Genomic DNA, 23,430 nt, shown 5'->3' with positions numbered 1-23,430 from the left:
AAAGGTCAGAGACCCTTGGGGACAGTGTGGCCCAAGAGGAGGGACTGAACCCACCCGGGGACCTCGCTCTTCCCACACCTCCTGCGGGGATCTCAGCAGTGCCCCCCCCCCGCCAGCAGCACCCCGCCAGGCCTCGGGACGGCTGCGCGAGCGATGCGGGGAGGGCACCAGCAGCCTCGGCCCAAGGAGCGGCGGAGAGGCCGCCTGGCCCCGTGAGGGTGGGCTCCGCCCCGCGGCAGCTCTGAGACTCAGCGTCCCCTCTGCAGGGAAGGCGTAGAAGAGTGAGCTCCTTCCCTTCCCAGATCGCTGCTGTTCCTCGCGGGCGCCCAGCCACAGACTGCTCGGCCGGGCGCCCCAGGTGTGTCCCCAAGACTGCCTGGCTCAGGCTGCCCCACAAAGTCCTGAGTCCCCAGGTGCTGGGAGCCTCAGGGTGGGACCCAGCCCCACCCAGCCCCACCCAGCCCCACCCAGCTCCCTGTGCATCCTCTGGACCAGAGCTTCCTACCCTGGGCTCCGTAGACGTGGATGGAAACCACCTTTATTTTCACGAGCAGCCCCCGCGCCGCTCTGGTGAAGGGGCCCAGCCCCCGTGGCCCCGTCTGGAGAGGGCAGGGGTCTCCGTCCGGCCCACGGCCCCGGTGCCAGCTCCCACAGGCCGCGGGGCATCCGATGTGCCACCGAGGAGCCGTGTGGCCGGCACGTGTGCTGTTCCGCGTGTTGTACGCACTCACTTTAACCTCCCGGCTGCCCCTGCAGGCTCTCCAGACAGCACCAGGCCTCAGGGGCTCCCCACAGTGGAGACCCCAGCTCTGGGTTCGCTCCCGAGCCGTCCTCTGCTGCCCGAGGCCTCTGGTTTGCTTTTGCTTCCAGAGCCTTTGGCCAGGGGCACCAGCCAGACCCCACCCCACATGCACCCCGTCCCTCCTCAGCCCCTCCCTCCAAGGGGCCCTGCATCCTCCTGTGACTCAGGGTGGGACCAGAGTCTGAAGAGGCCCCTCAAGCGAACCTGCCCCATGAGCCGGGGGTGGGGCGGCTGCCCTTCCTGCAGGCTGACTGTGTGCCCAGCCCGGCTCCAGCGCTCCCCCTGCGTCTCCGCACCCAGACACCCTGATGGGCAGGGCCGCCTTCCCCTCTGCTGGGGAGAGAGAGGACAGCTCCCCTCCACGGGGCTGGAGGGTCACGGGCAGGAACCGGACAGACCTGTGCAGCCGGCCAGCCCTCCTGGCCCTGGAGGGGGAGGCATGGGACACCCCCTCAAAGTAGTCCTCCTGCTGGGTAGCCAGGGGGGGACACCCTCACCTCTGGGGTGCACTGATCGCATCAGGGTGCGGCTGAGAGGCCCTGGAGGGCAGGGACGGGAGGCCCTGGGGGCGAGGCGCTGGGGACTGGGGGGGGGGGGAGGCCAGGGGAGTCGGTTTCTGTGGGGTGGGGGGTCGCTCATCTCTCCGCCCAGAGGGGCCCCCGCCCCGCCCCCTCCCGGCTCTTCCAGCGGGTTCCCAGGCCCTCCGGGTGGGTCCGGGCGCGCGGCCGGGCGGGGGCCTGCTGGGGCCGCCCCCTTTCGGGAGGGCGGACGGGCGGGCGGGGCCGCGCCCTTAAAAGCAGCGGGCGCTGCCCGCGGACCGTCCCGCGGAGGAGCCCCTCCGCCCAGCCCGGCCGCCCGCCCGCCGGAGCCCCCGCGCCCCGCGCCCCGCGCGCCCGCGCCCCCCGCCATGCCGGCGCGCGCGCTGCTGCTGCTGGCCGCGCTCTGGGCGCTGGCCCCGGCCCCGGCCCCGGCCCGCCCGCCCGCGGCGGCCGCCTGCCCCGCCCGCTGCGACGTGTCGCGCTGCCCCGGCCCGCGCTGCCCGGGCGGCTACGCGCCCGACGCCTGCGGCTGCTGCCTGGTGTGCGCGGCGCGCGAGGGCGAGCGCTGCGGCGGGGCCCGGGACGCGCCGTGCGGGGACGGCCTGGAGTGCGCGCGGGGCGCCTGCCGCTGCCGCTGGGCGCAGCCCGTGTGCGGCTCCGACGGCCGCACCTACGCCAGCGCGTGCGCCCTGCTGGACGCCGGCCCGCCCGTGCGCCTGCTGCAGAGGGGCGCCTGCCCGGCGGGTAAGGGGCGCGGGGCGCGGGGCCGCGCGGGGCGGGGGCCGCCGGAGCCCGCTCCCAGCACGGTCCTCTCCGAGAGGGACACAGAGGCCCGGAGCGGCCGACGCGGACCCCGAGGTCCGGGGAGTCTCGGGGGAAGGGGCGCCCCGCGGCCTCTGCCCCTCCCGCCTGGGTCCCGCCCGCCCCGCCGGGGCTGCGGGGCGCGGGGAGGGCGCGGGGCGCGGGGCGAAGTCCGTCCTGGCCTCTCCCTTGCTGGCTGCAGGGACTGGGGCTCCAGCTGCCCTGCTGAGCCGCCCGTGGGGGCCCAGGCTCGGGACGGGCCTCGCGTCCCTCAGCCCCCCACGTGGAGCCGGCTCTTGACGGCCTCTGGCCCCGCGCTTGACCTCGCACCTGGAAAAGGTTGCCAGAGCCCTGCTGTCCCCCTGTTTGTGGGGGCCTCTCAGGAAGCCCCTCTGGCCATGGTGCTCCAGGCCCCAGGAGCCCATCAGGGCCCCCAATTCACAGGGGCAGCCAGGCCCCAGGGGCACCCTCAGCCCCAGGGAGGCACACACAGCCCCCTCTGAGCCCCCAGGGGAGCACAGCCCCCAGCCGCCCAGGCAGCCTTAGGGTGAGGGGCGTGCACCCGGGGCACAAGTCTCCCGCAGCCAGGGGGCATTGGGGTGGGGAGCCCGGGGAGCACCTTGCGGCGCCGGGGAGCTGCTGGGGAGGAGCAGAGCCCAGAGCGGTGGGGTGCGCGGGCACGTGTGTGCGTTAGACGCCGGCACTGGGCGGGTCTCCCTGGAGGGGCCGTGAGTGGCCGGTGTCTTGCCCACGGCTTAGACTGCATCCTCCCAGGCTCCCCCGGCCGTGTCTGGGGTTCTGCGGGAAAGCGTCCCCATGCAGGGACCCCGGTGGGGTCCCGAAAAGGAAACCACAGAGCAATGAAGCCGGGTTTCCCGGGAACAGGTCAGCAGAGTGCACCCCGGAGCCGGGTGACCCTGCACCCTGGGGCTCCAGGGCCCAGCTCGGGAAGCTCTGTGCGGGCCCCTGGCAGCTTCAGGAAACACGAGGCTCCAGGTTGTGCCCAGGAGACCGGGATGGCAGCAGGCCCCTCCGTGGCTCTTAGGGAGACCCCTGGGCCGCCCGTCCGGTCTGGGGCACGGTGTTGGGGGCTCAGGCTGTGATGAGGGTTGCGAGGCGGAGGGCTCGGGGGCGGGGGGCTGGCGCGTGGTGGACACTGTCAGAGTAAGGCTCCGGCGCTGGGCGTGCGGGGAGGGCGGAGCGGTCCAGCCGCTGGAACCTTTGTCCTCGCCGGCCGAGCCCGCATCTCTGAGGGGCCGTCTCTCCGGGTCCAGCCGTGGCAATGAGGCCTGTGCGCGCCTGCAGGAGAATCGGACCTCAAGGGACACCCTGAGCAGGGTGGGGAGAGGGGATCAGCTGGCTGGACAGCGGGGTACGGGCGCCTCCCGGAGAACCGCGCGGGGACTCACCAGCCAGGACGCGCCCCTCACGTGTGTTATGAGGGTGGATCCCCCGCTGCCACTTCACTGCGTTCATTGGCCGGGGTGGGGGCCGAGCAGGGAGCGGGCAGGGGTCTCCCTCCGGAAGGATGGGGCGGGCGGTACAGGGGCAGAACGCAGGGCTCACAGGTGCGGGCCCCCAAGCCCTGCGGCTGCCCAGAGATAGGGTGGGGAGCCCCGGGGTGTGGGGGCGGCCGAGGGTCCTGGTGGTTGTGTGGCCAGGGTCTCGCCTTGGGGCCCGTGACTGTGTCCCAAGCACAGGGACCCTCATGCAGAATCCGGTCCCTGCAGGACACGGTCACCCTGGTCTCTGCGAGCCGGGCCCCTCCTGCACCAGAGGAGCCCTGTGCCGGGAAGGCCAGCGGGTAGGCTGAGACCACGTGGCCAGGAAGTGACCCAGCCAGGCCCTCCCAGTCTGGCTGCTCCCCCTGCTGCCCCGCCCCTGCGCTCCTCTGCCCCAGTGGGGGCAACAGGCCCGAGGTCTGGAGTGGGGTCAGGCCGGGGGCCAGTGTCCTGGAGTGCGGTGGCCACGTGCCCCCCCCTTCCCTGGGCCTGGCCAGGTGTCCCCGTGAGGCGCGTGCGTGGGCAGGGGTCAGGCGCTGCCCCCTCCAGCATTTCTGTTCAGCGGGTGGTCCCCTCCCTGGACTGCCATGCACCCCTCTGGGTGGGGTCCGGGCGGAGCCTCCAGGCCTGTCTCCCTCCTCAAGCCTCCTCCTCCTCCTGCCCTTCCGCCTGGACGCTCTCCGCGGTCCCTTCTGAGCCCAGGGGAGCTGCTCATTTCCTGCCTGCACGCCAGCGCTGGTGACCCACTCGGCTGGAGTCTGTGAGCCGGCTGGCCGTGGTCCCAACCGAGAGGGCCACCCCACAGGGAGCTGAGGCCAGACGTCTGTTACCCTTAGCCACGCCCGCCCTGCCAGCCCTTCCTCGGCCCTCGCCTCCCCACCCAGCCTTGCTCCTGATCGCCCAGGACTCTGACCTCCACTGACCTCCCGCCTCCCTGTCTTTGTCCCTCCCCACGTGGCCAGGGTGACTGTGAAATTCATCCTGCCTGTCCCCTTGGCAGCTCCCTGACCCACAGGCACTGTGCCATCCGAGCCCCCACCCCCAGCCCTCAGCTCCCGGGTGCCAGCCAAGAGGCTGTGCTCCCCACCCACCCCAGGGCCTTTGCACCTGCAGGCTGGTGAGCCCCATCGTCCACCCTCCCATGGCCGCGCTCCTCCGCCTCGGCCTGGGCGTCCCCTGCCAGAGCCGTGTCCCTCTCCTTTGCCGCCTGAGCGCAGCCTGGGTCACCCCACCTGCCTGTGCGATCTCCATCCTGACCAGGCTCAGAGCCCCCTGGCGCAGCCGCCTGGGCTGTTCACTCCCCAGGCCTCATCCCGCACGGCGCGCACAGTAGGTGCTGTGGAGCGGGGGCTGGGCAACCCGGGCGAGGGCTCCTGTGGCCCTCTGGCCCCAGCTCCCAGGTCAGCAGAGCTACTGCGTGGGCTGGGCCGATCTCAGAGACCGAGGGGCCTGTGTTCCGGAAGGCGAGGGGGGCTCCTGCAGCCTCCCGCCCGGCGGCCGGCGGGCTCAGCCGGCGCGGGGGCAGCGCTAGGCAGGCCGCAGCGTGGCGTGGAGGTTCTGACAGCTTCACAGCTTTGTTTACTTCAGAGCTTCGGTTGCTTTTGATTTCTAATCCTGTTAGCACGTCCTGGGGCTGCGCGTCTTGGCACTGGCTCCGGGGTCATTTGGCAAGATGACACTTCCCCTGCCGCCCCGCCCGCCCGCCCGCCCGCCCGCCCGGACAGCAGGCTAGCTGCCACATCTGGTGGCTCTTGAGGACGGGTGGGGCGGCCTTTGCGCCCAGCCTAGCCCCAGGGCTCCGCCAGAGGGAAGCTGGACTAGGGCACCCACTGTCCTTTCCTCCTGGGCTTGCCCCCCACGCCCTGCCTGCTGCCTCCCAGCCGGGAACTGAGGCAGATATGTCACAACAGCCCCCTGGGCTGGCTGGCCGGGGCCTCCACCCTTCTCTGAACCTCCGCACGGTGGCCAGAGGGGGCGCTGTAAACTCAGCTGGACCCTTTAAAGCCCAGCCATGGTTCCCACTGCCTTCAGGACGAACCCAAATACCTGGTGAGGCCCCCAGGCTCCGTGTGATGTGGCCTCTGCTTCCTGCCCACCATCTCTGCCTCCAGCCTGTGCCGGGAGGGAGATGATGATGTGGAGCAGAGATGAAGGAGAAACCACCTCCGGCGCTGTGCGGGGTCGATCAGGGGGACTTCCTGGAGGAGGTGGCATATAAACAGCTGCGCGAATGGCCGGGAGACGTGGGTCCAAAGATAGTCTATGCAGAGGAGGACACAGGAAATGCTGAGCACAGACCCCCCCACGCCCGCCCCAGCACACGGGGAGCTGAGCACAGACTGAGGCTCAGTTCTGTCCCCCACACCCCACTGCACAGGGGTGAGCCCAGCCCTGGCACGTCCCATGGTGAGGCCCTGCCGGTTTCCTAAGCTCTCTGCCCTCACTTCCCCCGTCTATAAAATGGGGGTGGCGGTGGACCCTCCTCCCTGGGGCGCTGGACAATCAACGGGAAATGACTTAAAAGCACTCTGCACAGGGTGGGGCCAGCAGATGTGCAGGCGAACACAACTGAAGATCGGCTCGTGGGCCCTCTGCACGCCCCCGGAGTCTGGAAGTGTGAAGGCGAACTGGTGGAGGAAGGGAAGGAGCCGGAAGGCAGCGTTGTGGGGAGGCTGCCCCTGCCGGGCCCTGGCTTCGTGTAGGCCCCACTGCAGGACTCAGCTGAGCCCAGGCAACCCCAACTGCTGGGTTAGTCCAGGCAGGAAGGGCTTCCCGGGAGAGGTGGCCGGCAGGGCCGCCTTGGCTTCATGAGCAATGAGGAGCCCTGTCCGGCCTGCAGGACCCTCTTGACAAAGCGTGAGCCTCCTCCATAAGGCTGCAGCCCCCATGGAATGTCACCGCCAGAGAAGCCGGGGGACCCGCAGCCCAGGTCCTGCCAAGGCTGGGCTCTCCTGCAGATGGCCGCTGGCCGAAGTCCGTCGTGGAGTCGGGAGGGCCTGGGGTGGGAGGCCCAGCGAGCTGGCTGTGGGCCTTGCGCGGGTCTTTTGCCATCGCTGAGCCTTTCTCCTCCGCTTAAAATGGGCTAAGACCCCACCTCGCCAGAGGGACTCAAGAGTTCGATGCCATCCCAGACCCGCTGGGCGTGATCGCGCATGGGGGGACAACTCCAGGCCCTGGCTGCACCCCTCCCTGCATTCCAGGGACAGGAGCGGGGCACCAGGGTCGCAGACAGCAGCACCCTTCCCCTGGGACGCTTGGGGCCTGGAGCTGTGTCGTGGCAGCGGAGGGGCGGAGCCGGTCCACTCTGGGACAGACGGAGAAAGACACAGGGAGCTGTCCTGGGAACCAGTGAGACCCCGAAGCGGCTCTGGGGCTCCAGAGCCTGCCCCTGGGGGGCCCTGGGGCAGGAGGACATCTGTGCCCTTGTTCTTTCCTTGCCCCCCTACACTCCCTGCTCAGCGTGTGGGGCAGGCCGGCCAGGCGGGTGGCCAGGGCTCGGACAGCCAGTGCCCCGCGGAGTGACGGGCTCAGGACCCAGAGGGGCCAGGTCAGGGCGGGTTCCCGGGGGTGGGAGGGATTGCTGGCAGAGGGAATGGACTGTGCAGAGGCCCTGCACACTGAGAGGCGCAGCGAGTCAGAGCCGCTGAGAGGCACGGCAGGCCTGAGCGGAGCCTGAGCGCCCTGCTGAGGGGTCGCCATTTTGTTTGCGGGCCATGGCCGGCGTCATGCACAGCTGGGCACAGCTGGGGCCCCATGTCTTCCGCTGACGGTACCTCCACTGGGCTCAGAGCCAGCTCCTGGGGGAAGCAGCGTGTGCGTGTTGGGGGGAGATTCTCTGAGTACCAGGCAATGGAAGAGTGAGTGGACAGGAACTGGCCTCCGTCTTGGCTCTGCCCATCCGCGCGCAGGAGGGCAGGTTGTGCACTGCGCAACTCAGTCACACTGACGGGTCAGGGGCCGTCCTGGACTTGTGTGTCCCCGTGCAGCAGGACACAGCAGCCCCGGGGACGTCGGGGCCGTGGCGCTGCCGCTCCGGGCCTTGGTTTCCCCGGGGCCTGTGACGGCCGGGAGTGCTGAGCCGGCACATAGCAAGTCCCGCCCGGGCCGCGCCCCCTCCGCCCAGGGGCTCTGCCGTGGGATCGTTGGCGCCGCAGCCCGAGTCCTGCTGCCCCTCCCGTCCCGGAGCCGGCCTGGACACCTGGCTTCGGTCGCGTTGCTGTCGGCTTCCTCCTGCGGAAGGCGTCCAAGGCCTGTGGATAACAGTTTATTTTTGAAAACAAACAAAAAAACGCGAACAGCTGAATGTGGTCGAGACTGACTGCTGACTTCAGAACTTTGGCGCGAGGACAGGGTGGGGGTTGTCAAACCCACATAAACAGCCTGCTTCCCAGCCGCCCGCGGTTCTCGTGTGGAAAGGTTTCCATGCGGTGGGAACCCAGGCCTCCCTTCCCACTGATTCATGGGGTGACTCATCGGTGTGTGGGGAGGCGGACTAGGAAGCGGCCCTGCGCTGCCCCCCGCCCCCTCCCCACCAGCCACCACGGTCGGCTTAAAGGGACAGGCCTGGCGGAGCCAGAGCGGCCGCGGGGTTCTAGGCCCTGGGCTCCGGGAGGGCGCAAGGGCCAGAGTCTCAGGACCGGGGACCAGCGCGAGGCCGGCAGGCGCCCCAGAGGATATTTGCCCCCAGCCTCAGTTTCCTAGGACATAAAACGGGCCACAGATGCTGTTCTGGGGAGGCTGTTCCTGGTTAACAGCTGAAAAAGGTTCTTTGCGGTGTAGACCTACTATGTGCTGGGTCAGCGAGGGTCCTCCCCTGCCCTTGGTCCTCTCTCCAACCTCCCTGGCTGCCGCCCCGACAGCCGGGACACACAGGTTCCACGTGGTGCCTGTCTCTGGAGGGGCCGGGGCTGAGGGGTCCGGGCCAGCCCCCGCTGACGGCAGCAGAAAGCTGAACCAGTGAGGGTTGCACGGGGGTCAACAACCGTCTGGCAAGTGGGACTGGCCGACGTGACCATTGACGGGACTGCATGGTGGCCAGGCCGGAGGCAGCTCAGGGGGCTGACCAGGGGGTCCTGCTGGGCCCTGCCTGGTCTCTGTACTAGCCCAAGGCCTGCAGGGACCAGCCGGAGCGGGGTGGGGTGGGGGCCTCGTGCTGGGCGCTGTTGCCCTGGAAGGCCGAGGCGGGAACCCAGGTCCAGCATCACCGCTCTGCAGCCCGGGGCAAGCACCTGACCTCTCTGAGCCTCCCAACGGCCTGAGGGGCCAAGGGGGTGCTGCGAGGCCATTTCACAGTGACCGTCCTTGGGGTGAGCAAGTCCCCCTTCCCTGATGGTGGTGATTGGGGGCTCTGAACACGGTGGGCGCCTCCTCCCCGGGCGCCTGGGCCGCGTTGGGCCCCACTGACGCGCCTGGTTCTCCTGCCAGTGCAGGTCTTCACCAGCTGACCAGCCCGCGGTACAGGTTCAACTTCATCGCGGACGTGGTGGAGAAGATCGCGCCGGCCGTGGTGCACATCGAGCTGTTCCTGAGGTGAGAGCGCGCCGGCCCGCGCCCTCCGTCCACAGGCACCCTCGCCCCGACCTCCCTCCCTGCCCTGGGCCCTTGGTCGCCCCGAGTCTGGCCCCAGGCCCCACAGGGCTGTGGTGCGCAGGAGGCTGGCAGCCATGGTCTCCCCGCTGCCGTCCGGGGCACGGCCGGCTCCCCTGGAATCCTGGGGTCTCCTCCCTGACAGCGTGACTGTCAGCGTACTTTCTCAGATGGGGCCCGGGCGGAACCCCACTCCGCCTGATAGGGATCAGCCGCCACTGCACGGTGCCGGCGCGGCCAGCGTGGACAGTCACCGGGCCCCCGGCCACCCCCAGGACCTTGTTTGTTTTCGCTGCCCTTTCCCTGAGGCCGTCCGGGCCAGGGCACCCACACCCGGGCACAGGGGACCAACTGGCCCAGGGTGCCTGATGGCTGGCCTCGGCAGAGACCCTGCCTGGGGGGCACCCATGTCCCTGGGCGCCCCTGCCCCCTCCACCCCCGGGAGGGCAGAGACAGCGCCTGCCCCGAGGCCGCCCCCGCCTGTGGGGCCGGGAAGGGAGACGTTCATGTTCTCGTTTCTGGATGAGGACATGGGGGCCCGGGCTGCCCGATCCCCCACGCAGAGCTCCTGAGCCGAGCAGGGCTTCCTGGCCCCGGAGCTGAGCCCGACCCTCAGCAGCACGCTGACCCCCCGCTGCCCTCCCCGCCCGGGCCCGAGACCTGCCATTGAGGAAATTACAGCTGGACGTGCTAAGTGGCAGCCGGGTCTGGCAGGCGCTCGGGCTCCAGGAGGCCCCGGGCGCCGGCCTAGCCTGCTGATTGCGGGCTGCAGCTGGACGGGCTCCACGCGGTGTCACCTGCTGCGCAGCCCGGGCCCAGCGGGCGGGTACGGGGCGGAGGCGGCGACACCCCAGACGCAGACAAGATGACCATCAGGCCAGAGCTGCCGACCGTGACCCTGACCAGTGAGGCGGCCCAGGGCAGCCTCGGGCCCCTTCTGCAGACGGACCTGTGACACGTCCTGTCTCTTGCTCGGAGCCCGGCCCTCAGCCCCTTCTCTCGCTCGCCTCTGCTGAGCACCGTCAGGGCCGAGCGGGCACCGGCCCTGCCCTGGAGAAGGTCCTGATCGGCCCTGTGTCCGTGGCCTCCTCCCCCGCCCTGGGCGCTGGCCGGGCACAGCCACTGTCACCCGCCAGCGAGCACCGACCTGGCCCGGGCCCCACTCCCAGAGGCAGACACCGAGGCCGGCATCTCGCTGTGTCGGACGGCCTGGGCCTTCGAGCCCCACGTCTGGGGAGGCCGTGGCTGGGGTGGGCCTCCCTGGCCAGAGCCCGGCTGGGCACCCCTCCTGCAGCATTTGGGCCCAGGAGGCACCTGAGGGTCAGGGAGCCCGCCCCACACTCACCCTGCCGCGCCCTGTGCTCACCCCCACAGACACCCCCTGTTCGGCCGCAACTTGCCCCTGTCCAGCGGCTCGGGCTTCATCGTGTCGGAGGACGGCTTGATCGTGACCAACGCGCATGTGGTGTCCAGCTCCAGACCCGCCTCGGGCCGCCAGCAGCTCAAGGTGCAGCTGCAGAGCGGCGACTCCTACGAGGCCACCATCAAGGACATCGACAAGAAGGCGGACATCGCCACCATCAAGATCCACCCCAAAGTGAGCAGCTGGGAGCGCCTCTGGGCTCTGGAGAGGCAGGGCCAGGCCAGGCCGGCCCCAGCTTGACCCCCACCCTGCTCCCTGAGCCGCCGGGTGGGGCAGACCAGGAAATGGGCCTCCGTCTTCCCTCCCTAGGGGGCCCCCCAACACCCACCTGGGGATGCACTTGTCCCTGGGGGGGTGATAGTGGCCACTGGAGAGAACTTAGGACACAGACATGGCCCACCCCAGCAGACAGACGCCCGCGGGCTCTGGGTGTGGGTGACGGACATGGGGACGGTGGCCTCTCCTGGGCCTAGGTTGCCCCGTGTGTCTATATTGGGGGGGCAGGGACTAGCCGGAGGACTGTAAGCCAGTGCGCTGTCCCAGCTGGCCGCAGGGCTGCCGAGGCCTGGGGGGGAGGGGGGCGTCCGCAGCTCCTCTCGGGTTTTCAGAGGGACCTGAAGCTCGGTGGCCCTGGAGGCCGTGCCCAGCTGGGCCCTCTGCGTCCCCCCAAGCCGGAGTGGAGCTGTCCCGGCGTCTGTTGCTCCCCCCGCTCAGCTGAGCCAGCATTGAAGACCCGGGCCTCCCCCTCGCTCCGCCCGCTCCTCCTGCCTGTCTGCCACACTCGGGCCCAGACGGGCTCCTCCCCCCCAAAGACTGAGCCCTGTCACTGTCCTCCCCCCACAGAAAAAGCTGCCGGCGCTGCTGCTGGGCCACTCCACTGACCTGCGGCCCGGGGAATTTGTGGTGGCCATCGGCAGCCCCTTCGCCCTGCAGAACACTGTGACCACGGGCATCGTCAGCACCACCCAGCGGGACGGCCGGGAGCTGGGGCTGCGGGACTCGGACATGGACTACATCCAGACGGACGCCATCATCAACGTGAGTCCGCCGCCTCGCGCGCCCAGACCGCGCTTTCTTTGCCTGGAGTGGCGCCCTGGACCTGGACGCTGCCCCCCAGGCTCCAGGCTGCCGCCCTGCGAGGGCCCCACGTGGCGCCAGCCTCTGGGTCTGCCCGCTCGGGTACTTTGCGGGAGGCCGTGTCTGCAGGAGCCCCTGGGCGCGGGCGGGTGGCTGGGAAGCAGGGCCTCGTGCACCCAGGGCTCGCCGCTGCCACCGCGGTCAGCCACGTGGGGGGTGCCTGGGGGGCGCCTGCGGGGAGCAGAGGCCGGGCCATACCGGCCCTCAGACACCGTCCACTCAGCCTCTGTGCCCTCGGTTTCCTGTCCGTGAAATGGGGGTCGGCGAAGGTTTCCACACTGCGGGGTGCCGGTCCAGGCGGTCCCAGGCTGGGAAGCAGGCACCGGCGGGGCTCCCGGCCCAGCTCACGCCCCTTTCCTCCCCTGCAGTACGGGAACTCCGGGGGACCACTGGTGAACCTGGTAAGTGTCCCCAGAGCGGGGCTGCTCACACAGGCAAGGGGAGGGGCTGGGACGAGACCCTGGGCCCCCAGGGACACCGGTGCCAGCCAAGGAGTAAGCCGGGCACCCGGAGCCATCTCCCCGCGGGGCCACGTGCCAGTGGACACTGAGCCAGGCATCACCCCTCTGGGGTTGCCGTCCTCACCTTTACATGCAAATGAGACAGGGCCCCTTCCCTCCCCCATCGAACTCTGCAAGTCAGGCTCTTCCTCATCCTCCTCATCCGGGTGAGGTTTTTTCCAGAATAAGTCAGGAAATGCAGCCCAGGTCCCTTGGGGTCCCTGCAGGGGGGACAGTGGTGCCCCGTGGAGCTCTCTGGAGGGGCAAGGCCCTAGGAGGCTGCAGTGGACCAGGGAGGGCTTCCTGGAGGCGGAGCATCTGTCCTGGTTCAGGGGAGGGGGCACGGGCGCCTCAGCCCAGAGGCCCACGGAGGGGCGGGGTCGGGGAGGCCAGGTGCCAGACAGTGCGAGGAGGCTGGTGGCCCCTGTCCAGCAGGTGGACGCTGCCTGCACCCCAGACTCGCCGCAGGTTCCCGCAGGGCCAGCCCTTCCCACGGGCTCTCAGGAAAACTCCTAACAGGCTTCCGACTGGAGGCCAGGAGCCCATGGGGAAGGGCAAACAGGGTCGCCCTAGGTCCCCCAAGTCCTCTGCAGGGGACCCCCACCTCACAAGCCCAGCAGGGCCAGGCAGTGCCAGGCGCGGGGACCAGACAAAATGTGTCTTGATCCAAAGCTCTGCCTGGGCCCCAGCGGGCCCCTGGAGGCCTCCAGGCCTTGGCCCCAGTGCTGTGCTGACCGCCCCTGGGGTGCCTGGGAAAGCCGGGCTGTGGGGGCTCTTCCGGGAGTGTGTCAGGAGGGGGCGCTGCTGTGGGGCCGATTGTCCAGGGTACCCGCCTCGTGGGGGCCAGCTCCAGAGGGACAGAGAAGCGGGAGGGGCCTGCAGGGTGCTGGGCCCGCCTGCCCACCCTGCTCCCAGAAGGCAGCGCAGGGCCCGGGTCAGCTCTCACGGGCTCGGAGGCTGCTGGTGTCCTGGCCAGCACGCTCGCTCTCGCTGGGCGTGGGCAGCCCCGGGGGTCCCTGGCCCGGACGTGAGCGCTTTCCAGGCCAGCTTGGCGCCCTGGGGGCCCCCGGCCGAGCTGCAGCAGCACTTGCCCCGGTGACCGCTCTCCCCTGCCCAGGACGGCGAGGTCATCGGCATCAACACGCTCAAGGTGGCCGCCGGCATCTCCTTCGCCATCCCCTCCGACCGCATCGCGCGCTTCCTCGCCGAGATCCAGAACAAGCAGGTCAAAGGTAAAGCGCCCCCCAGGCCTGGCTGCCCACGGCCAGGGCTGAGCCCCAGGATTCGGGGTGTGCGCCCCGCCCCATGTCCTGAGACCCCAGGACAGCTCAGCCTCAGCAACTCAGGGCCCCCCCACTTCATGCCCCAGTCCCCTGCCCCCATCCCTTCCCAGCCCGCCCTCCAGCCTCACCCCCTCCAGGGCCCTTCCGGGGCTGCTCCAGGCTGAGTCCTGCTCGCCCCCCGCCCCGTCCCCCGCCTGCCCTCCCTCCCGTCCATCCCTGTCCACCCGCCCCCCTTTCCTTGTTCTTCCTCCCTTCTCCCGCCTCCTGCTCAGCCGCGCTCTGCCCACTGTCCCTCTGTCCTCCCTCCGTCCTCACCTCCTCCCAGCCACCATCCCCGGCCCCTCTGTCCACCCAGCACCCTCTGTCCTTCCTCCCTCCCCGTGCCCAAGCCCACCCCTAGGAGCGCGGCCTCTGCCCAGCTGGCATGAGAGCCCCCCGCAGAGCCGCTTCCTGGGGCGTGGGGCCCTGCCCTGAGCCTCGCTCTGCTCAGCCTCGGCTCCCCCCATCCACCCGGGAGGTGCAGCCGCCCTCGCCTCCGTGGCCACGGGACCCCCCCAGGAGCGGCCCTCCTAGTGCTCCCAGCCCCTCTCCAGGGGAGCGTCCCCCGCTGGCCCCACCTTCCCGCCTTTCCCCTCAGCCCAATGAAGCCCCCCCGCCCGCCGTCCTCCCCCTTGCGCCTGCCTCCCGGTGGACACCCCGACCCGACTCAGGCCTCCGCTCACCTTCAAACTGCTTCCCTGTCTCCCCCCAGCCCCCTCTCCGGCGGCTCGCTGAGAGGAGGGACTGCCCCAGGCTTACCCCTCCTCCACCGCCGGACGGTGTGGCTGAGCCAGGCCGTGCGGACCTGTCACTCGAGGAGCCGCTGTTGAGGGCTGTGCGGTCCCCTCGCGCCCCTGTGAAGAGAGCCTGGAGCCAGGCCGCGCGGCCCGGCCTCAGGAGCTGAAGGCTGCTGCTCGGGGCAGGGCCGCCATCTCACTCCTGAGCCCTTTTCTTCTTGGCTGCCAGGAAGCTCTGAGCTTGACCCAGGGTTGCGCGTTCCTACCTGCCGTATCCATGTCCCTCCTCTGACCGCAGCCCTTCCAGCCTCATCACCCCTGGCGCAGGGGTCTTTTTGGCCTCCTCGCTGGAAACCAGCGGGGCCGCCTCTGGGTAGCTAGAGCTGGGCGCTGACTGTCGGGTGGAAACGACAGCGGCAGCCTCCTCCTCCTCGCCCGGCCTCGTCTCCTCCCTCAGGGCCTGCGGGCGGGGGCGGGTTCGTTCCTTCGCCGCACAGGGTCCCTGTCGTGTGACCCCAGCGCTCTCTGCTGTCCCCGGGGCCGTCCGTCAGCCCCCCAGGACAGCAGGACTGGCCGAAGGACCCAGGGCACCGAGGCAGCGTGGCCAGGCCTGCCGTCCCGAGTTCTCAAGTTCTCGGCGTTTGCTTCTTTGGTAATAAAGAGACCAAGTTCTCCAAAGCCACTCAATCTAAAGTTCTTTAAACAAGGCTTCCTTCTAGGAAAACAGGAGGCGCCAGGGCCCACGTCCTGTCCCCAGGTGCCCACCATGCTGTGGGGGCCTCGGCCTGGGGCCCCAGGAGGGCTTGGGGTTCAGCCGGCCCTCAGATTAGAGTGCGCCCCCCCAGGGGTCGTGTTCCTGGGGCTGAGCTCTGTGACCCCTGGGGACGCCTCCACGCCGCCTCTAGCTGGCATGTGGGGAGCCTTGTTCATCTCCTGGGAACCCAGGAGCCACTGGGGTGGGGGCACTGAACAGAAGGGACCCCAATACTCACTCCCTGGCCTAAGGTCACAGGCAGCCTCGGGAGTCCCCTGCTAGAGTCCTGGATCCTTCCCGAGTAGAAGAGGAAGTGGGAGCAGCAGTGGGGGGCTGGCGGGGGTTGTTATGGGGCCGGGGCCTGACCCTCCTCCAGGGTGCCGAGGCCTTGTGTCCGGGGCGCCTCCTTTCCAGCCCCTTGGGCCGTGATTCCGCTTCGTGTTCCGTCTGCACAGGGCGGGCTCGCGCGGCAGCACACGCCAGGGCGGTGGCAGGATGGGCTGCGGCCTAGGGCCCGGGGCCTGTTTGACCTTGGCACCGAGAGGAATGGCCGAGAGGCGGATGGAGGGTGCCGGGGCCGAGGGGCTGTGGTGACAGGCCCAGGCCCTACTGGGGGCGTTTGCCGGGGTGGGGCGCCCGGGGGGCCAGGCCAGCATGCCCTGACTCAGAAGCCCAGGCGTCGCCCTGGCCGTGGGGTTCGCTGCTTCATTGTGGTGAGACCCACAAACCACAAGCAACCCTTTAAAGGGCGCCACGCTGGTGTACCCAGCCCCAATCTCCCTCTAGACCCAGCACCTGTCCTTCCCCAAAGCACCCACCTTGGCACCCCCCACTTGCAGCTTCATCACCATCCCGAAAGTTCTGGCCTCACGTTGCTCCAAAGTGCTTCCCTGACTTATTTTGAGAGAAACACAGGGGGACTTCCCGCCTCGCCCCGCCGAGTTTCCGGGAGAAACGCGCTTCCCTTGGGGGACTTCTCGGGGCGGCAGAGGCCCCGAGCAGGAGGATTCTGCTGACCTAGAACTCGGCTCGGCCGTGTATGGGCAGCGCCACTGGCTCTGGGGCGGGCTCGGGGGAGGGCCCACAAGCCAGGCCTCGCTGGCTCCCCGCTGCCCGCCAGGGCTCGGCCAGCGCCCACGGGGCCCGGCTCTCTTCCTCCTTGCAGCCTGCCCGTGGGGCTGGGAGCCAAGCTGAGCCTGGCCGGCGCCATGTTGGCTGGGGAGGGCTCCCCCGCCCCTCTGAGGACTCCCCCACCTTGGGTCCCGACACCAGACCTGCCCCCAGCCGCTGCCCCTCGCTGTCTGCTCCGCTCACGAGCTCTGACTCGCATCGCTCTCAGCTTGGCGCTGTTTCCAAGGAACCTTTTCTCGCTTGAGGAGGAAGATGCTCTCCCTCTTCTAGCAGCTCCGCGCCCGAGGTTTTAGACTCAGGGCTATGAAATGGGACGTTTTCATTTGTTTTGTAAGTAGTGCAAGGGCTCCGCCAACCCGCCAAAGTTGCATTGGTTTGCTTTTGGTTTGCTTTTTTTTTTTTTGGCTCTGGACATCCAGTTGCTCTTGGGACATTTGCTGAGCAGACTCAGCCGTCTCCCCTGAATTGCCTCTGCACCTTTGTCAAAAATAAAACAAGTCTGCAGTGTGGTCACACCAGCCCCGCTGGGCCGTGAGTTTTGAGGCAAGCGGCAGCTCCGCCCTCTACCTCCCTCTTCAGCCTCCGCCCCGTCACCCCGTTCCTCTGTGTTTCGTGGGATTTCAGAATCAGCTTGTCCGCTTCTACCTCCAGCAAATAGCTACTGGCGTCGATTGATTGCTTTGGATCGTAGATCAGTTTGAGCAAATTAACCACAATAAAAACGCAGTTTTCCCAAAGCCGGCTCCTCTGACCCCGAGCACCCCCAGATCAAGGTCCGCCTTGATCGCTCTGAGCAGCGGCTTTTGTTTTCGGCGTCCAGGTCCCACTCGCCCTCGGTTCGCGTTATACCCACGTGTTTCATCATCGCGGTGCTGTCATCCACGTCGCTTCAGTTTCAGTGTCTGATGGTTTGCTGGAAAACGCAAAAAAGAGTGACTTTTGCTCGTGAGGATCCTGCACCCCTGACAACTCACTGATGAATCTAGTCGCCTTCCTGCGCCCCACCGGGCTCTCCCCGTGGATGCTCGTGCGGCCTGCAGATGAGGGCGGGGCGGCGTTGCCAGTGTTCACGCCTTTGGTTTTCCTTGCCTGGCTAGCCCCGCCGCGCGCGCTGAGCGGAAGTGGCGAGATGGACCTCCCGGCTAGTTCCCCTCGTGGGAGAAACGTCGGCCTTTCCCCATCAAGCATGATGTTGGCTAAAGGTTTTCCCTGCTTGCCGTCTATCGGGTTGAAAAAGCTCCTTTCACTTCTGTTTTCACTAGGAACGGGGGTGAGGCTTTGTCAGCCGCTTTCTCCGCAGCCGTTGAGGTGATGGTTTTTCTCTCTGTTACCACGGCAAATCGCTGCGGTTGATGTCTGAATGTTAAACCGTCCTTCCCTTCCTGCGTAAACATCACACGGTCCCAATTTGCTAGAAACATGTAAGGAGTTTTGCATCTTTTTATGAGAGGTGATGGTCGGGTCTTCTTTCTAGTTTGACATCACGACAGTGAGTTGAGACTGTTTAGGGAAAGCACTGCTCTGTGTCTCTGTAGGGGCAGGACTGGACACAGGGCAGGTTTTCTGATCCCATGCAGACCGGGTAAAGGAGGCGTCAGAGTCGTCAGTGGTTTTTTGCAGGTCTTTTATTGGGGTTCAGCAGGTACGTGGCAGGCAGGGGTGCTGGGGGGCTGGCAGGCTGGCAGGCCTCCCAGCCCCCAGCAAATCTTCACTCTATCTGGGCTCTCTGGCCTTCTCTGCTTCTGCTTCGGGCTTCTTCTCTTTCGGCTTCTCCTGGCGTCCCCGTGACGCCGCCCTTAAAAGCACAGTCTTAGCGCAGGTGCACCCACTCCAGGTGCCGCCATCAGGCCTGCATTCAGGATCACAGGGTTCCCCCATCTATCCTGATGGCGGGAGGGAGAAAAGCCTGATGTTTTTCCTTACCCTACAGTCTCCTCTGCTTTCCATTTTTTACACAACAGGCTTCGCTTCTGAGACTTCGGCTCACCTAATGTGTGGGTTTCCCCACGCCAGCTGGGTGTGCTACTGTTTAGTTCAGTCCGACACTGGCTACTGGGAGAGCGCTAGACCCGCAGGTCACAGGGTCGGTCCCGCGGGACCCAGGTGTGGTGGTTGTAAACAACAAAAACCCTCTTCACCTGTGCAGCCCGAGCTATTCCAGGAACTTGGAGCAAAAGATGGCAAGACGTGAAACGGGGTGACTCAGCACTTGGGAAGTCACGTTTTAGGAGTCAGGTGCTGGGAACCCCAGCCAAAGACAAAATACTTCTTTATTCTGAAGCACCGTGTCACAGAAGCTCTCCCTTGTTTTTCATTTCTAGGGAGTTTCTGTAGAATGGACCCTGTTCTTCCTTCCACGTTGGGTAGCATTCTCCTGACGGTCCGAGCCTGAAGGTTTTCTTTGTGAAAATGTCAGCGCAGAGATGTTAGACTGGCCAGGTTCTCCATTCCTTTTTGAGGGAGCTTTGGCAGTTTTGGAAATTTCAAGGCCGTCGCCCACGTCCCCCAAGTTGCCGAGTGTATTCACAGCACGTTCCTCCTGAGAGTCTCTTCGCCCCCGTGCCCGCGAGTCTCGCCTTCCCGGCACTGACAACGGTGCCTTTTCTCTTCCTTCCCGGCCAGGCTGGCTAAGGGCGGATCAGTCTTATTGATCTCAAACACCCCGTTGTTTGTTTCATTTATTTTCTTTATGTATTTGTTTCCTATTTCCTTGATTTCTACTCTTGACTCTTCCTCTCGGCTTCTTCCTTTGGGTTTTGGTTCATCTTCTTTCTCCAGCTTTCAGGTGAAGCTGCAGTCTCCCGTCTGAGTGTCTCCCTTGATGGGGGCGCTGGCATCATGGCGCCTCCCTCCGAGTACTGCCGTACCCGGGCCCCACGAGTTTCGGTACGCTGTGTTTTCACTTCAGTTTTAAGTGCTTCCTGCTTCCCTTTATGGTTTCTTCTTGGAATAGGGGTTACTTAGAAATGCAGTATTTATTTTCCAAGTTATGAGGAATTTTCTAGATACTTTTTTTTACTTTAATTCCACTGTGATCAGAAAGCATACTTCCGGTGATAGGCAATTGAAAATCTACTGAGATTCATTGTGTGGTTCGGATTATGGACCTGTTGTTTCTGGCTTTAAGACTCAGCTTAGTCACAGGCCGGCTCGCCGACCAGGGAGTCTGCCCCCAGACACAGGGGGTTCATGGGCACTGTTGATTAATGTTGCTGTCCTTAGTGGGAAGGCGGGGGGATGGACCCGGGCTGCTGGGCACTTGTGAGGGGCTGGAGGCAGGACTCTCCCAACCCCTCAGGAGCAGCCAAGGAGAGAGCAGCTTCAGGCTCCTGACTGCGTGGGCCAGGCCGGTCCACGCGGGACCATCCCTGCTGCTCACCTGTCCGTGTGGACGCTGGTCCCCACCCCCCACTGGCGAATGCAGGTGACCCTGGTGGCTCTAACTGGCCCCGTTCTGTTTGTTTGCAGACTGGAAGAAGCGCTTCATCGGGGTGCGGATGCGGACGATCACGCCCAGGTGAGTGTGAGGGACGCTGCCCGCCCACCTGCGCTCCTGGTGCAGCCCGCGGGGCTCTCGAGTGGGTCACAACAGCCCCTGAGGGCCCTTGCCCCGCTGAGGACAGGTCTCTGTGGCTCCCTCGGGACGCCATTCAGGGGCCCCTCCTCCAGGGGGTTTCCAGGATTCTCTTCCACAATGAATTGCACAAACTTGGTAGCTTAAACCAGCGGAAACCCGTCCTCTCACAGCCTGGAGGGTGGGTGTTCACAGCTAAGAGGTCAGCAGGGCTGGCTCCCGCTGAGGCCTGCAGGGGGGCCACTCCGTGCCCCCCTCAGGCTCCCTACACCTCTGCTCTGCTCGGACTTGCCCTCGGATGCTCTCCCTGCTGTGTGTCTGTGTCCAGACCTCCCCGGGCCCAGGGCCCCCTGCGTTGGGGCAACCTCACCTAGAGACCCCGTCCACAGACACCTTCAAAGGCCCTGTTTCCAGGCAAGGTCACAGTGAGGGTTTGGGGGCACCCTCAAGTGCAAGCGGGTGCACAGTTGGGCTTCCCTCCCCAGTTGTGCACGGGCTGCGGGGCCAGAAGCACTTGTCTGCGCCCACCCCCCGTCTGGACCATGAGCTCCTGGGGCCGGGGCTGGGTCCTGCTCATCCGTGCTCTTTCCCAGGGCCGGGGTACAGCAGGGCGGGCACCCCAAAATGCTGAATGAGTGAAATAAAGTGGAGGGAGGGAGGAACTTGGCAAGTCAATGCAAGGGCCTGAAGGAGGGTGAGGTCACTGCCTCAGGCAGCTCCGGGATAACAAGGCCGGGGAGGCATGACCACACCCCCCACCACGCGTCCCTAGGCCGTCTCGGGCCCAGTTCCCTCAGCTGCTGCTGCAGGGATGACATTTTGAAGGCAATTGTGGTCAGTCCAATAATTATGCCAGCCTCTCCGGAGATGTGTTCTTTTTCATCCATCGTCCGTCCATCCGTCCATCCGTCCATCCATTGCTCATCCGTCCAGCCTTCTGTCTGTCCATTCTCTTTCGCCCGTTGTCTGTTCACATCTCTCATGCTATCTGTCCATTCATCCATCCGTCCATCCATCTGTCCAGTCTCTGTCTATTGCATCATTCACCCACTGTCCGTTTGTCCCTCCTGCCATCTGTCCACTCGCTTATCTCTTGCGCTGTCCGTCCACTTGTCCATCCTTCCCTCCTTGTACCCATCCACACATTCAGTCCATCCATCCTGCTGCTTCCCCCCACCTCCCTCCTCAATACCCCCCACCACGCTCCTGACCCCCCCACCTCTGTCAACCGGGGGTTCTCCTGAGGAGCCCTGTTGAATGGGGGATACAGATGAGATCCAGTGCCACCCCAGAGTGGGCAGCGGCTACCAGGGCAGTGTGGGTGCCCAGCATGGCTTCATGTCTGGCCTGGGTGTGGGGGGGGTCAGCTGCGCACAAACAGCCCATCTGGGGACCCGGAAGTGGCGCCCTAACCGTTGAACTGTCTTCCCAGCTTGGTGGAAGAACTAAGGAACAGCAACCCAGACTTCCCAGCGGTCAGCAGTGGCATTTATGTGCAAGAGGTCGTTCCAAATTCACCTTCCAAGAGGTGGGCCCCGAGCGGCAGCACGGAGGCTGGGTGGGAGCAGCCGGACGTCCTGGCGGGCGCGGGGCCTGAGCTGGCCTGCTCCATGTCCGGATGTGACAGTGAACGTCCCGCGGTGGGAGGTGATGTGGACGTGGGGGCGGGACCCCGGCCTGGCAAGTACGGAGACCAAGCTTCCCTCCAGCTGCAGCCTGCCCGCCCTCACCCCAGGTGTCCTCCCTTCAGGTCTGGGACATGCAGGGGTGGAGCGCCGGCCTGAGCGGAGCCCCTGCTCCAGCCTGCCCCTCTGCAGCCCGAGGGCCTCAGTCTCCTCATCTGCAAAATGGACAGATTCACCTGCGCTTCCTGCCCAGGGAGACTTTGCCAAGATCGAATGAAAAATGTTTTCTTTGAAACTGTCTCTTTCTGGGGAGAGTGGAGGTGGCACCGCTTCCAGGCTGGCATGCTGACCGGTCCCTGGCAGCACTCTGAACAGCCCCTGCTCCCGCAGCCCGGCTCTGTCCGGCGGGGGCTGCATCAGACCAGGGGCTCACGCTGTAACCGGGAGCCAGAGAGGCCACGCTGGCTGGCGCTGCTGGGCAGCTAGGAGGGCGTGAGTGGAGAACACAGGCTCCCGCCCCACATGACCCCTCTAGCCCAGGGCACTCCCCTTCTGATCTGTGCCCCCACCCCCATGCCCTGTGGGAGCAGGGAGCACACCCCTGCCCGCCGCAGCAGGCCAGGCAGAGCTCCTGAGGCCTGGGGCCCGGCAGCCAGACGACAGCCCCAGACTGGGCTGGACGCAGGGTCATGTCCCCTGCTGGTCCCAGGGCCATTGCCAGAGCCGCCGCCCGCAGGCGCAGTGAGCCCAGGAGCAAACACGCGTGAGGCTGGTCCCGGCTGTTTCACTGACAGGGAGACGGGCCTAGTGGTTACCACCCCAGACCACTCAGTGGCACGTGGGGTCAGGTGCCATGGAGCTCCCAGGCCACGCGGCCACCCCCGGGCAGAGGGCAGTCGGCCGGCCAGGAATGGGGGGGACGGCCAGCACCTCTGCTCTCCTGGGGTTGTCCCAGGGACCGCAGGGCCGCAGCGTCAGCCCCAGCCTGCCGCGATTTGCCCAGCACACTCCCGCCTCGGACTGCAGAGCTGGAAACTGAGGCAGGAAGGGGCAGGCTCCTGGGCGGGTGGCCAGCCAGGGAGGCCGCAGGCAGAGAGCCCCAGCCCAGCCCTCGGCGGTGTCCGTGGCGCGTGCTGGGCGGGCCGGGGCCTGTTCCGCAGGGAGGGCCGTGGAAGCAGTTTTGTTCAGCTGCCGCCACTTAGGGTCTGAGCCCAGCTGGGCGGGCGGGCGGGTGCTGACCGTGTCTCTCTGCTGGCAGGGCGGGCATCCAGGACGGCGACGTCATCGTCAAGGTCAACAGCCGCCCGCTGGCCGACTCGAGCGAGCTGCAGGAGGCCGTGCTGACCGAGTCCCCGCTGCTGCTGGAGGTGCGGCGCGGCAACGACGACCTGCTGTTCAGCGTGGCGCCCGAGGTGGTGCTCTGAGCCCCCGGCCCGACGAAGGGCCCCCGCGGTCCTCAGCAGGGCAGCGGCCTCCGCCCGGCCGCCAGGACAGAACCCAGGCAGGACTGGCCTGGCCACCTCTCGGCCTCGGGGGCCCGGGCGCCCACACCCGCCCCGCCAGGGTGGCCGTGCCCCCATGTCTGAAGAGCTGGGGCTCCCGGGGCAGCCTTGCACCTCCCTTCCTCTGCACCAGCGATGCCTCTGCTGAAGGCCGCCACCCCCCCAACCCCCCGCAGCCCCAGCACAGAGCCTGCCATGTTGAGTGACCAGAGCAGGCGCTGAGGACCCTGCGCTGGCAGAGGCTGCCTCCCGGGTGCAAGAAGCCGGCAAGCCTGACGCCCTGGGGCTGAACTGTCCTGCCAGAGCCGGCCTAGGAGTGGCCGCCAGAGGAGGCCGGGGCCGGGCGAGAGGACAAGAACTGAGCCGACTTCCCCGCTGTCCCGACCGAGCTGCCCCGGGGCCGGCCCCTCTCCAGGAGCGTGCAGGAGCGTGTGGCGTGGCCGGCCCCGCCCTGCCACCCCTCTGCTGCGTGGGAAGTAAAGCTGAAGTGACACA

The 23,430-nt window shown here is 67.0% G+C and overlaps 1 protein-coding gene across 1 annotated transcript; it reads left to right on the top strand.

Moving 5' to 3' along the window:
• The first annotated feature begins 1,709 nt into the window (after positions 1-1,709).
• HTRA3 (HtrA serine peptidase 3) lies at positions 1,710-22,924 on the top strand. Its single transcript, XM_037530271.1, has 9 exons — positions 1,710-2,085; positions 9,074-9,173; positions 10,605-10,827; positions 11,497-11,691; positions 12,159-12,191; positions 13,408-13,522; positions 19,703-19,751; positions 21,241-21,336; positions 22,692-22,924. The coding sequence occupies exons 1-9, from the start codon at positions 1,710-1,712 to the stop codon at positions 22,855-22,857; spliced, it is 1,353 nt and encodes a 450-aa protein (XP_037386168.1). The 3' UTR covers positions 22,858-22,924.
• Positions 22,925-23,430: the final 506 nt, after the last annotated feature.

This window comes from Talpa occidentalis, unplaced genomic scaffold (genome assembly GCF_014898055.3).
Source record: "Talpa occidentalis isolate TD23 unplaced genomic scaffold, MPIMG_talOcc4v2.1 talOcc4.6, whole genome shotgun sequence".
Classification (NCBI taxonomy): Eukaryota; Metazoa; Chordata; class Mammalia; order Eulipotyphla; family Talpidae; genus Talpa; species Talpa occidentalis.
This window is presented reverse-complemented; position numbering and strand designations above follow the sequence as displayed.

Bases quoted from the DNA above. Each gene is read 5' to 3' on its own strand.
- HTRA3 (XM_037530271.1), top strand. From the start codon at position 1,710: ATGCCGGCGCGCGCGCTGCTGCTGCTGGCCGCGCTCTGGGCGCTGGCC. The intron at 11,692-12,158 runs GTGAGTCCGCCG...CCTCCCCTGCAG, and splicing joins AGACGGACGCCATCATCAAC to TACGGGAACTCCGGGGGACC. The intron at 19,752-21,240 runs GTGAGTGTGAGG...CTGTCTTCCCAG, and splicing joins ATGCGGACGATCACGCCCAG to CTTGGTGGAAGAACTAAGGA.